General features: G+C 48.2%; 2 protein-coding genes across 6 annotated transcripts in view; one reads left to right on the plus strand and one right to left on the minus strand.

Annotated features, from left to right (window-relative positions):
* Positions 1-2,711: 2,711 nt before the first annotated feature.
* LOC130516546 (uncharacterized protein DDB_G0271670-like) lies at positions 2,712-3,570 on the plus strand (the record flags this gene model as incomplete). The annotated part of the gene is made up of 2 exons (XM_057017655.1): positions 2,712-2,818; positions 2,997-3,570. Coding segments are annotated over 2 exons (681 nt in total), but the record flags the coding sequence as incomplete, so codon positions are not given.
* A 90-nt stretch (positions 3,571-3,660) lies between these two features.
* The window catches only part of tmem121ab (transmembrane protein 121Ab), a 28,493-nt gene continuing 19,414 nt past the window's right edge, over positions 3,661-12,739 (minus strand). For 3 of the 5 annotated variants that reach the window (XM_057017187.1, XM_057017188.1, XM_057017189.1), the window contains one exon: positions 3,661-6,182. In XM_057017187.1, the coding sequence (XP_056873167.1) occupies positions 4,531-5,469 (939 nt within the window). In that variant the 5' untranslated portion in view covers positions 5,470-6,182 and the 3' untranslated portion in view covers positions 3,661-4,530. Of the gene's footprint in view, positions 6,183-6,776; positions 8,753-12,739 lie in introns of those variants that run through there. The other 2 variants (XM_057017191.1, XM_057017190.1) reach the window with 2 other exon arrangements.

Below are 12,739 nucleotides of genomic sequence, written 5' to 3' on the forward strand. Positions count from 1 at the left end.
CTGTGACATTTCTGAAGATGTAAATCGATGAGAAGCTACAGCGGTCCATCAAGCTAGCTATTTGCAATGAGGACACGGCCGATATCTGCGATGATGGTCCTGACAAACCATCTGGGAACATCAGCTAATGGCGTTCCATCCATTTAGCCTTTTAATCATGGTAAGAATGAGGATGTGCACAGCGCCGTAGATCACCGAACGCCTTCTGTTGAGCGATTCCGTCCACATCCATCATCACAGGAACACATTAGCGTTGGAAAGAGTCCCGAGTTTGCACTTATCCTAGCCTGAAATATAGATCTGCTCCCAGGATCCAATGTAATTTTAAATTAAAACACTCAACCTGGCTTCCAGCTCGGTGTTCATAATTAAAATGGGATACCTCCACTTTTATCAGTGAATTATGTGTGTTATCGACCGGCCATTAAACAGCTGCTAATTTCAGCATTTGCGTGTCTGTTCCTGCACATCCGGGTCCAAAAGGATGGTAGGTATACCCTCTACTGAACTTTATAGATTCACTCTTAAACTTTTATTCACTTTTAATTATGTAAAGAAGAATGCACCTCGGTGGTTTGTTGGTGGAGCAGAAAGACTAAATAATGAGCTAACGGCTGATATGGTAATGTCTTGTTATGGTAATGTAATATGGTAGCGTTTGATGTAACTAGTGTTCCTGCAGTGGCTTCCAAAGTTTTTGAAGGTCAAAGAGTCACACACAGCTTTTCACCTCGAAGGCGTCCCAACATTAGCTCCTTTTGCTACCCCTCATTAGCTTGATGACCAGGTCTCAAGTGGACAATAGATGTGCTGTAGTTTTATAGAAGGAGCGCAGTCAAAACGGGTGATTTCCATATAGATTGCCATGCCCAGTGGGTGGCACAGTTGAAGGGGTGCCGAGATTGAAACCAGAGAAGCAGAGTGGAGAAACTCCAACTCGGCAGAATCTAAAGACGGCCAAGTCCAGATAGCGGGAGCAGCACCGTATCGATCATGTTGTACCTCATTAGATTTTGTAGAAACTAATTTGGCTTCAGGAAGTAACAGATACAGGAAATCGCGGACAAAAAGCCCAAGTTATTACACGCGGCCAGAGCAAAACTGCAGACCTGGTTAGAGGGGGATGTGAGATTTATGGCCGGATCTTTCACTCTGGGAGATCTCTGAAGCGATCGGGCGCTGGAGGAAATTTCCTTTCTCGCTCTTCTGCTGACAACAGCAGCGTGAGGCGGACTCCTAATCCGTCCTGACGGCGTCCAGTTTGACTGTTCATATTTGCCCAATCGTGCTGCGGTGCGTGAAGTGTGTAATTAGACGTCTCCAGCCTTATCTGTTTACCTTCCACGCTGTAATCTAGATGAACTCCCGCCCTCGCTGGAGACGCCGCTCCAAATACAGAGACGCAGACGTGACAAGGTGACGGGACTGCGGGGGAGGGGGGGGAGGTCATTTTTAGAGTGAGGTCAAATCAGAGGAAACGTGAATGATAACCACCGAACCCCACTGTAAGATTCAACGGTGCTGTCATGTCTTTGCTGCTGAGTGGCGAGGTCACATAGATCTGGATCTATTATATCCGTAAAAAGATAATCACCACCTGCCACAAAAGGAGTTGAACTGACGGTAGAGCAAAAGCAGAATAGATGTAATTACTGTTCCGAGAAACCTGGAAACAATCGTAACGGCATAATTTGCACGGAGACGCTGTGGAGATGTAAGCGTGTATGTGTGTGTGTGTGTGTGTGCGGGGGGTAATCGCTTTCATCTCTTTTGCGAGGATCGATTATCCAACTTTGTATAATGGCTTATTAATAGCAGACGCGACCGGAAGGTTACTGAAGGTTACGCGTGGGGGCGAAGCTCAGCGAGGAGGGCTTTTCATTCCGCGGATGGGCCTCATGTCAGGCAGCGATAAGACGGATAGAGAGAGCGATCAATATGTTTCCACGGGGATTCCAAAGGGGGCTTTGGCCAGGATCCTGTTTGGCAGGAAAAAAAAAAAAAACAGGAAAAAAGACACAAAGTCCTCATGTTGTGGATGTGACGAGGCTCCTCCGGTCTCCCTCCGTGTGTTGCAGCAGAAATCCCTCTTTGCGTTACAGCCAAGCAAATATTCCGAGTGGAATTCACTGACCAAGCAAAAATAATAAAAATAGAATTCCGCCCATTTGCTGTGTGTGTTTGCTATGTTCGGGAACTGTCGGAATGTTCCTCACACTCCAAAAAAGGTTCCCCGAATAGCACCTTTAATGGAGGCGTCGGGTGGTTTTCCAGTCCGTTCCGGTCTAGGCTGGCTCCGCTGAAATACAGAATACAACCGATATGTGACCGAGGACATGATGAAGATGATGAAGAAGAAGATGACGATGATGATGATGATGATGATGAAGAAGCTGTTGTGGCCGCTGGGATCATTCAACAGTTATTGGTAATGGACTGCAGCATGTTCAGGGTCGTCCTGGAGCGCTGAGCCAGCAGTGAACCTGTCAGGGCTGGAGTGGCCTTTCTTGTGGCTCCTTGCCTCCTCCTCCTCCTCCTTCTCCTCCTTCTCTTCCTCCTCCTCCTCCTCCTCCCCCACCTTCTCCTCCTCCTCCTCCTTCTACTCCTTCTCCTCCTCCTCCTCCCCCACCTTCTCCTCCTCCTTCTACTCCTTCTCCTCCTCCTCCTTCTACTCCTTCTCCTCCTCCTCCTTCTACTACTCCTTCTCCTCCTCCTGCTCCTCCTTCTCCTCCTCCTCCTCCCCCACCTTCTCCTCCTCCTCCTTCTACTCCTTCTCCTCCTCCTCCTCCTCCTGCTCCTCTTCCTCCTCCTCCTCTTCTCCTCCTCCTTCTCTCCTCCTTCTCCTCCTCTCCTCCTCCTTCTCCTCCTTCTACTCTCCTTCTCCTCCTCCTTCTTCTCCTCCTTCTTCTCCTCGTCCTTCTCCTCCTCCTCCTTCTCCTTCTCCTCCTCCTTCTTCTCCTCCTCCTCCTTCTCCTCCTCCTTCTCCTCCTCCTCTTCTCCTCCTCCTCCTTGTCCTCCTCCTCATCCTTCTCCTCCTCCGCATTCTCCTCCTCCTTCTCCTCCTCCTTCTTCTCCTCCTCCTCCTTCTCCTCCTCCTTGTCCTCCTCCTTCTCCTCCTCCGCCTTCTCCTCCTCCTTCTCCTCCTTCTCCTCGTCCTTCTCCTCCTCCGCCTTCTCCTCCTCCGCCTTCTCCTTCTCCTCCTCCGCCTTCTCCTCCTCCTTCTTCTCCTTCTCCTCCTCTGCCTTCTCCTCCTCCTTCTTCTCCTTCTCCTCCTTCTCCTTCTCCTCCTTCTCCTTGTCCTTCTCCTTCTCCGCCTTCTCCTCCTTCTCCTCCTCCTTCTCCTCCTCCTCCTTCTCCTCCTCGTCCTTCTCCTCCTCCTTCTCCTCCTTCTTCTCCTCCTTCTCCTCCTCCTTCTCCTCCTCCTTCTCCTCCTCCGCCTTCTCCTTCTCCTCCTCCTCCTCCTCCTCCTCCTTCTCCCCCGTCTCCTCCTCTCGGATGGAGGAGGCGCTCGGTGGTAAACCTCTCCTCAGAAGCCACATCGATAAAATAGCCAAGAAAACTGACAAATAGAGGCAGAATTTTGTGATAGTTTATCGTATTTTCCAAGGTCAAAGTTGGATAAAATATTTCAGCCAAATAAGAACAGAGAACGAGCTTCAGTTTGGTTTTAATAACAGTTTTATTAAAACACTGGTCTCCAACAATTAAAGAATCATAATAATCATCATAATAATAAAATATTTGTTTAAATATTGTATGTGGTCGTTTTTGATCTTTTGTAAATTCTGTTTTCTTGTGTCGATTTTCTGCATTCTCAAACTTCAAGGCTTGAACTAAATTTAGAGGAATGTGCAGTAAAACATAAACTCGCCCCCCATCTGTCTTTTTCCCACCTCTGACGTCTGCTCCAAAGCATAAACGAAACTTCCTGTGACCAACACACACACACACACACACACACACACACACACACACACACACACACCCACACACACCCACACACACACACACACACACACACACACACACAAACGCAGGAGGTGCCCTTCTGAGATCTGCTGCAGGCAGATTCTTCTCAGGATGACCAAAAAAGAGATAAAAAGAATTCAAGGTCCAACACGGCCCGTCCAGCCTCCGTCATCGACCCGCCTGGCGTCCTGCTCGCCTGCTCCCTCAGGGCTTCACGCTGTCTGGTGACCTTTAGAAACACAAGTGTGTGTCCCGGGGGATTGAGGAGGGTAACTGTTCATTTCCCGACGCACGATGTCCGCGGATCGTATCTTAATAACGTTTGATCTTTTAAGAACAATTAAAAACACAACAGCACAATAAAAACCTTGACCGGAGTCCGCAGGCGAGGCGCCGCCCGCGGTCAAGCGCGGTTTGTTCTGACAGGCAGGTGATGCTGAAAAATGTCTCGTTTCGGTTTCCCAAGAGTCCGCGCGAGCACGACAGGAGCTGATTTCTCTGATCCGTCTGGATCCCCGGAGGAAAAGCCGCGCGAGGCGGCCCGGCGTCCGCCGCGGGCGGTCATGTGTCGATGGCGTCCTGAGCCGGTGAAGGTTCGTGCGGCAGGGTGGTGGCGTTGGGCTGCGCGTGGCCAACGGAGTTCTGCTGCAGCTCCATCGCCATGGCGTTCTGCGGGTGCGGGAACTCCTTGACCTGCTTGCGGTACTCCAGGAAAGTAGAGGCCTTTGTGGCTATGGCCACCACGTTCTTGCCTACGAAAATGGTGGAGACGCGGCTGTCCTGGAACAGCACCATGTTGACCCCCCGTATGAGGATGGTGACCACGTTGATGGTGACCAGGCTCAGGACGGGGTAGAGCATCATCTTCTGGGGCGTCATGTGCTCGCCCTGCATGGTGATCTCGCTGAGCGACACGCACGGCAGGATGAGCAGCAGGATGTAGCAGTAGAAGAACATCAGGCCTTCGGCCCAGATGGGCAGGCCGGTCCGCTGGGGCTCCCAGAGGTTGGCCTGGATGTCCAGCAGGTCCAGGAGATCCAGAGCCACCCAGAACAGACGGCTCCTCATGTCCTCCTTCTTCCGGAAAGTTCTTACATATTCCATACTATCCAGAGCAACCAGGACCAGATACAAGCCCGGCACGCATACGGATAATAATAACGTCAAAGCCTTCCGAGCTACTGTCTCCAAACTCTTCCGGTCTGCCTTGCAGTTCTGGAAAACAAAGTAGAGCTTGATCTCCAGAACAAAAATGTACAAAAACCAGAGGATCATGGCGTAACCTCTTCGTGCAGTGCGCACCTCGGCGCCGACCCATACCGCCACGTATCGCAGCACTATGAGGAAACAGACGTCACCTACCAGCACGATAATGCACACACCGATCTTTCTGGGACCCTGGTTCTGCTCCACCAGGTAGGCGTCCATGAAGGCCATGCTGGTCATAATGACGATGGTGGTCAGGCACACGTGGCGTTTGTCAGGGGGTGGCAACACCATGGTGAGGGCACCTGCAGGGTCGCTCTTGCTGATCCAGAGCTGATCCTCACTAATCTGAGAGTCGAACACAACTCCACAGCTGGAGATTAAAAACCAGGAGTTAATGCCCTCCGGCAGCTCTGGTGTCCACAGACTTCTGCCTCTTTTTTAAAATGGTCCTGAGGATGTTTTTGGTTTTTTTTTTTTACAGTGTGGAGTCAGCAGGGATGTGCCGAAGCTCTCAGACCAGGAGGAAACGGGATCGTCAGCTTGTTAGTCGGCGCGCTCCTGCTGCTCCATCCCTCAGCGTTAGCGGTAGCAACACGGCCCGCTCTGAAGCTAACGCGCCTTGACTGATGCTCGCAGAGTGCACGTTGTCCGACCGACAGGCCGCAGGACTCCGGAGCGGAATTGTTTATGACGCCGTTTGTTTTTTGCCAGGGACCCTACGGAGAGCTGTCTGCAGCAGCGGCGGTGGCAGGACGTCCTCCCTGGACGGTGCTGCGGCGTGCGCGGCGCCTTTCTCAATCCTGCAGCGTCCCGGAGGCAGCGAGTGCGGAGGAGAGGAGAGGAGTCTGCAGTGGTGCACGAGTCGCCATAAATCATGGAAGGCAGCAGGTCAGCGGCCCGAGAGGCCTTGCGTCCAACGCCGGCATCCCTGGGGGGAGATCCTCACACTGGGCTGAAGAGCCATCCTGCCCAGTTCTTCTGCCATGCGCCGGCCAGACCTCAGCCTGGAAAAACAAATGAGGAAGAGAGAGAAGGTGGGGGGGGGGGCAGAGAGGAAGGAGAGAGAACGATGTCAGCACTGCTGGGCCATATAACCATTTCCAGTGCACACATCTCTCTTAACTGGATATGAGACAAGCAATATGTCAGCTTGGCTCAAATATAGCGTGTGTCGCTAGTGATGGGACAGAACACGCCGTGCACGTTACGAGAGTGCTTCAGGATGGCCTTTCCTCTCGGGCTGATGTATGTCTCAAGACACACGTTATTATGCTCAACATATTGGGGGCAAAAACAGCATCAGTTTAGGTTGAGCTGAGGATTTAGTGCATGAAATCATTTAAAAGGGGGAAGATCGCGTATGAGTCGGCACCTCCTGAGCTTTTATCCAGGTTTGTTCAGACAAGAAAGGAGTAAAAACGCCCGGTTTCACACCCGCTTTACTCTGCGGCGCCGCGGCGCTGCACAATACAGGCGCCGCGCTTCGTTTCTGGCCATGTTTGTTTTTGAGTCACCAGGAAGAAAACCTCATTCTATACTGGGAAATCTATGTCCTCAATAGTTCATAAATGTGCAGGGAGAGCGTTAACATCACTCACATTTAGATTAGCTTTAGCTGAGCTTCTGTTTCCACTTGATTGATTTCTTTGGGTTTCCTCTCTTCTAGAGCTGTTTCTGTTTTGAAAGCTGGCCACCGTAACGGCCTGCAGGAAATCCACCTTCGCTGCTCTCATGAATAAATAACACAGCAGCATGTCTGAATATTAGCCTGGAGGAAGCTGAACTTGATAAAAGAAAGCAAAACGTGTTAAGCCGAGCAGAGAGGGGCCTCTCTGTTTGGAGAGCCGAACGCAAACAAAGCACAAGGGCAAGAGGCTGAAACCAAAAATTCTGTAAAATAATAAGCTAACTCACATGGCGTGTTACCTTTAATAGCACCAGAGAGGCGTTTAACAAAGAGCCGTCTTCATCACTGGGCAATTCTGTTATGATTACTGTTTTATAGCAAAGCTAGCAACACAAAAACAAACGGCACGATTATTCATTACAGCCGAACATCAGCCAGCCTTTCAGAGGAATGAATTGGATTCATTTTCAAAAGCCAGTCTGGGAGCATTTTTAAAATTGTGCCACCAAAATATTTAGTTTTCCAAATCAAAGATATATATTTTTTTCATTTTCCTCTCATGTCGACGAACCGAGCTCTCGATATGAGAGATTTAAACAAGTGATAAATGAACAAGAGCTTGTTTTGCCGCTGCGCTGTCTGAAATCACCCCAGCAACGCGGCTATTGAGAGGGACCCAGACATCATGAAGAAGGTTGTTCCTCAGCAAAATGAAGCAAAATAACAGGAACCCATTTCCTGCTCTAAAGGATGGAGAGAAAAACGGCAATTTAAAGAACCCATCCTTGTCTCATATGGAAACGAGTGAGAGGAAAACAAAATAATGGAAAGATAAAATCCTCCAAATCAAAGGCTCAGTTTTATAAAGGAAATAAAGAAAAAAAAGCACAGCGGCATAATGAGTCTCATCTGCAATCCGAGCAAGAATCTGAACGCTTCAATCCATTCTATCACACACTGCTGAGGAGAGAGATTAAATTCATAACATGGTGATTAGTGGACTGGTTAGCAGAAAGCTGATCAGCAACGTGCTATAAGGAAGGCTGCTCGGCTACATCTTATCAGTGTTTAAACATAATTAATTAGATTCTTCCCCTAATGGCTGAACTGCAACCAGCGAGATAAAAATGACATCGCTGCCTCGGTTTGAACCCTCTGAAGATGTTCCCATGGCTATCCGGCGCCACAAAGGTGCTGATTAATAATCCCTCTGTCAGAATCCACACAGAGGCGGTGACAGGAGTGCGACCAGCTAGTCTGCATATTCTATCCGGGATTTATAATGTATCACTCTGGGCTGGAGATAAGCTCCCAAATCTGCCTTTGGAAGAAAAAAATGAGATGAATTTATCCCGATTTGACGCCTCTCTGGCGCCTCGTTGCTCTCTCCTGACAGTGCAGGGCTTCTCATTCCTGAATACTGTACATTTGATCCCGGCCTCAGCCCCGGCATTTTAATTATGATGCGCTATAAATAGACAACACGACAAGTTGTGAACTGACTGAACTTTTTTTTTTTCCTTTTGGCAGGAGACCCTTATTCTGTCGCTGTCCAGAGCCATTATCTCCCCAAACAGCCAGAAGTTCCTTCATCAGGGGCTGATATTGTGCGTTAGCCTCCGCGGGTGACTCCATGTCTGCACATGGCTAACAGGAAGCACGGATCTTAAATCAGCCCCTGGCTTTACCGCTCCTGCGATTGTTCGGAAAGACCGAGACTTAAAGATGAGCTTGACGACATCAGAAACCTGCAGTTGTGAGGAAGAAGGGAAAAAAAACACATCAAAAATGTGTCTCTGTGATGACTTTTGAAGCAGCGTAGCCTTCCAAGCTCTGATTTAATTAGCCGTCTTCTCGATATTGATGTTTTGACAGCGTCAGAGCTTCCCAGCCTTCCACGCCGAGACGTCCTGACACTTCAAACACTTTTTCAAAAGGCGAAATCTATCGCTGGCTTGCAGCGGGAAAGTCTGTTGACAGTTTGCTCCGTTACCTGCAGGCTCTGGAGAATGAGGCACTTATGCTTGTGGGCAAACCCACATTGGTATGCATGAACCGTTCTACGACCCTGCACGTCTGCTCACTTCTGCCGCCTCCACACCTCAAGGATGCTGGCGTGTTTACGGTGGCGTGAGCGCCCCTGGTGTGGGACGGCTCGGCCCCCTACATCATCTGTGCAGGTGTGCTCCGCCCTCCTTTGTGTAGCCTTAGTCGCTTCCTTTTCCTCATGCGGAGTGATTTTGATCTTGCACACACACACGCACACACACGCACACACACACACACATACACACAGAAGGGCACCTCATTAGGAGGGATTATCTACGCCCACCAAAGACGTGACATCAGGACTGTATTGGGGTTTGTGTCTTGCTCAAGGGCACTTTAAAGGGCCTAAACTGGTGACTAGAGTGAAATATTGTTGTATAACTTTAATATAGCTTGATTATTAAAGCTTGCCCCAGGCTTCATATCTCTTCATCTATTGTGGTTATCAGGAGTTTTGAGTTTGAATACGTGCTACCTAAGAGGCGCTCTGCTTCTTTATTTCTCCTTTTAAAACATTATAGCTGATTAAAACATTAGAAAACATGACTCATTTGTATTTGGGCTGTTTTTCCTCTTCTGCTGTAACCAGCTGTTACTAAGGCTAAAGATGCTAGACTTCCATGAGGAACACTCTCAGAGGCAAGAGTAGGTGCTAACAACGGCAACAGCAGCAACTCCATATCATTCAGAAAACCTGAGGCTTCATTGGATTTTGAGCGGTTCCCGCATTTTATTTTTTATTTATTTATTTATTTTATTTATTATCTCCAGTAAACAGGCGGCGCCCACTGACATTGTTGCTGCTGTCCACTCCGGCTATTGGACCAATTGGGCTTTTGAATCCTGATCAATTTTCAAGGGCAAGAGCTGATCGGAGGATTGATTTCGCCTGTAGCCTGAAATTTCAACAGTCACTTAATGGATTAAAAATACAGAATCTGGTATTTGCTACTGACGGAAATCAATTTTAACTTCACAAATAGAATGTTTTCCGTCTTTCTGCACCCTTTTTTCTCGCCACCTTTATTTTGGCAAAAATCTCTTCAAATACTCGAGGCTCTTCCAATACAGTGACATTGGCGTTGACACCGTAGGTGTGCTGTTGTCGTCGAAGGTTTCGGATTTGGCTGTGTGTTAGCGTTTCTTTCCACAGGCCAGCAAAGGTGCATGACCTGGAAATCCAGACAATAGCCCAAAGAGTTTAGCTAAAGGTAGCTCTTTTTGACTCCTGATGGTCAGATTTGTCATTGTGTGGTAGGTTGCTATGGAGACCAGCTGTGCTTTAGCTGTGTTTATCATGAACTGTGTAATACCTGTAAAACACAGCAGCACATTGGTTTCTCTATCTGGGCCACCAGGACCATCTTACGTTACACATGGAAACAGACTCTTCACGAAGAGCCAAAAGATGTTTCGGGATCCTGTAACATGCTACGTTGCATGTTCATGCAGCCATATTGACATGGGACCCTGGGTATTTGCTCAACATTGAATCATCGGCCTCGAACTGAACAGCTTTCCTCTCGCAGAGGATTCAGCTCTTCCTATTTTAATAAATCGTCCCAAATGTCAACCATCCATCCTCTGATAACTGCTCATTCCCAGTGAGGATCTTGACGGAGTGCCGGGGTCTAACGATGAGGGTGCTAACTGCTGCACGCGTCACATGACCCTGTGACGGCATTTCTAATAGATACTGGACGAGGCTTTTCAGGTGAAAATATGAGGACAATGCTATGTTTCCTCTTAGTTTTAGGTTTGTTTGTTTTTTAGCATTTTAGCCAGTGTGAAATGTGAAAGCAGCTAAGATATTTCTCACTTTAGCCCTCAAAATTCAGCTTTATTGGCAAAATCTTATCCTCTGCTCTAGCTGTCAGCCCTAATTAATGAAATGAAACCTGTCCCAGGAAAAACAGTCCTCCTCTATCACCTTTATCAGACTTCCTAGATTGCAATCAATGGCTGCATATGAATTAGCTACCGCGTATCAGCCCTTTTCGCTTTCCTGACCTTAAACTTTAGCTGCAACCGTTAATAAATCCTGAATAATTGGGTGCCATTTTAATCCCTTATCTTAAGGGGCAAAAACATGTGCGTGCAAGCAATCACCAAACAGCCTGATGATGGGATTGCAGACGGGAGTGATTCTTAAATGCCCTTTTTAATATCTAAAATCTCAGGTGATGCAGCGCTTATTCACACTATTGGACTGTTCAACGAGTATGAATGGGTGTTTTGCACATCTGTACCACAGAAAAACGGCGACTTCTCTTCGCTCCCGCTTACCCCGACCGTTGGGTGGGGCGATCACTTGAGTGAGTCTCAGCCAGACGTTTTATATTTAATCTTTGTGTCAATAAGCTGCTCCTCCCCGCTCTCCTCTCCTGAGCTTGATCTTTTGCCATGCTTTAAAATTCATCCTCCCACGTTCACTGTTGCCAATTCTAATCCGGCGACCCAAGGGAGCTGGCACCCGTAACCTATTCTGGACACGCTTCCCGTCTGTTTGCCTTGCGTTGCATTGCTTGGGGGGGGGGGGGGGGGGGTGAAATGACTTTGGGAAGGCATCAAAATCCCCCAGGACCCATCCAGGTTTTAGCACTTCTGTATTGCACTAGGACACCAAACTGGGTCTGTAAAAGCGGAGAAGTGAGACTGCTGTAAGTTCATCTGAAGGAACGCACTCGCAACAGGGCACAGGGTTGAAATAAGGGGATGCAGGGAGGATTTGAAGAATGGCTGATGAGCTCTGGGTTGAAACGAATGGTTTCCACACGCGGGGCTTTACGCAGAGCTTCAGAAACAGGCGGTGGGAAGCAAAGAATGCATGAAGTCACTTCAGAAAACCTATCGACAGCGTGAAGAACGCCGCCCACGTTTCCAATGCGAGCTCATTCACCTTAAGCGAAGCTGGTTGGCAGCGAACAAGGACCTCCGTGTGGTTCTGTTCCGTTCTAATCCAGACATCTGAGGAATGAGAATGGGTGTTTGGCAACGTGCAGGAGGCAGCTCGCACGCCTGCCCGGCGGGGAGACGACCCGGGGCGTTGTATGACAGCAGCGGGAGCTCAGAACCGCAGATCATTAAATTTGTATTTACTGGAATCGTGACCAAAGGAGAAAAAAAAAGAAGCATTTTTATCGTTGACATCTGGCGGCAAACTCCCTCCTCATCCTGTCTTACTGGCGAACGCTTTGCTGTGCTAGTTTTACACTTTTGTTTGTTGAACAACAGAAATGAGCCGCGACCTAACGATGTCGGAGCGGAGTTATTGTTCAAATAAGAATTCCTATTAAAATCCCGGCCACCGTTGTTGTTCAACTACGCCGTCTTTACGAGCGCCAAACGTTCAATTTATGGTTGCGAAGAGAGCGTCGTGCAGTAAATGGTGGCCATTACTACCAAACATTTTAAATCCCAGCTATAGATTGATTATAAATCATGGCGAGAATGCTGAGTGAAGGATTTATGGCTGCCGTGGTCATGTGACACGTCTCCCCGTGGTGGAGCCTTTTATGATTACAGTCATTGACTGAGACACGCCAAAAAAAAGAAGTTTGCAAAGAAAACAGAGCACCTTTGTTGGATACTTTTTTTTTTTTTTTTTTAGCAAAACTGTAATAGGTAACGCTAATGGACAGAATTTATGTACATGGCAGTGATAATTACACCATTACGAGCATTAATCTAAAATATCCATAATTCATCCAGAATTATACGTCAGGCCTTTTATGTACACTTAAAAGGAATTGATGTCACATCTAAATCCGGCCAGGTTAGCCTGTATCGCTTTATGGGATCGATAAATGACCGAATTGTTCAAATTCATGATAAAGGTGAGAGTAATCTGCTTTTAGTACTGTGGAGACGTTCCTGCTCGGGAGG

This window comes from Takifugu flavidus, chromosome 19 (genome assembly GCF_003711565.1).
Source record: "Takifugu flavidus isolate HTHZ2018 chromosome 19, ASM371156v2, whole genome shotgun sequence".
In the NCBI taxonomy this organism is placed as follows: domain Eukaryota; kingdom Metazoa; phylum Chordata; class Actinopteri; order Tetraodontiformes; family Tetraodontidae; genus Takifugu; species Takifugu flavidus.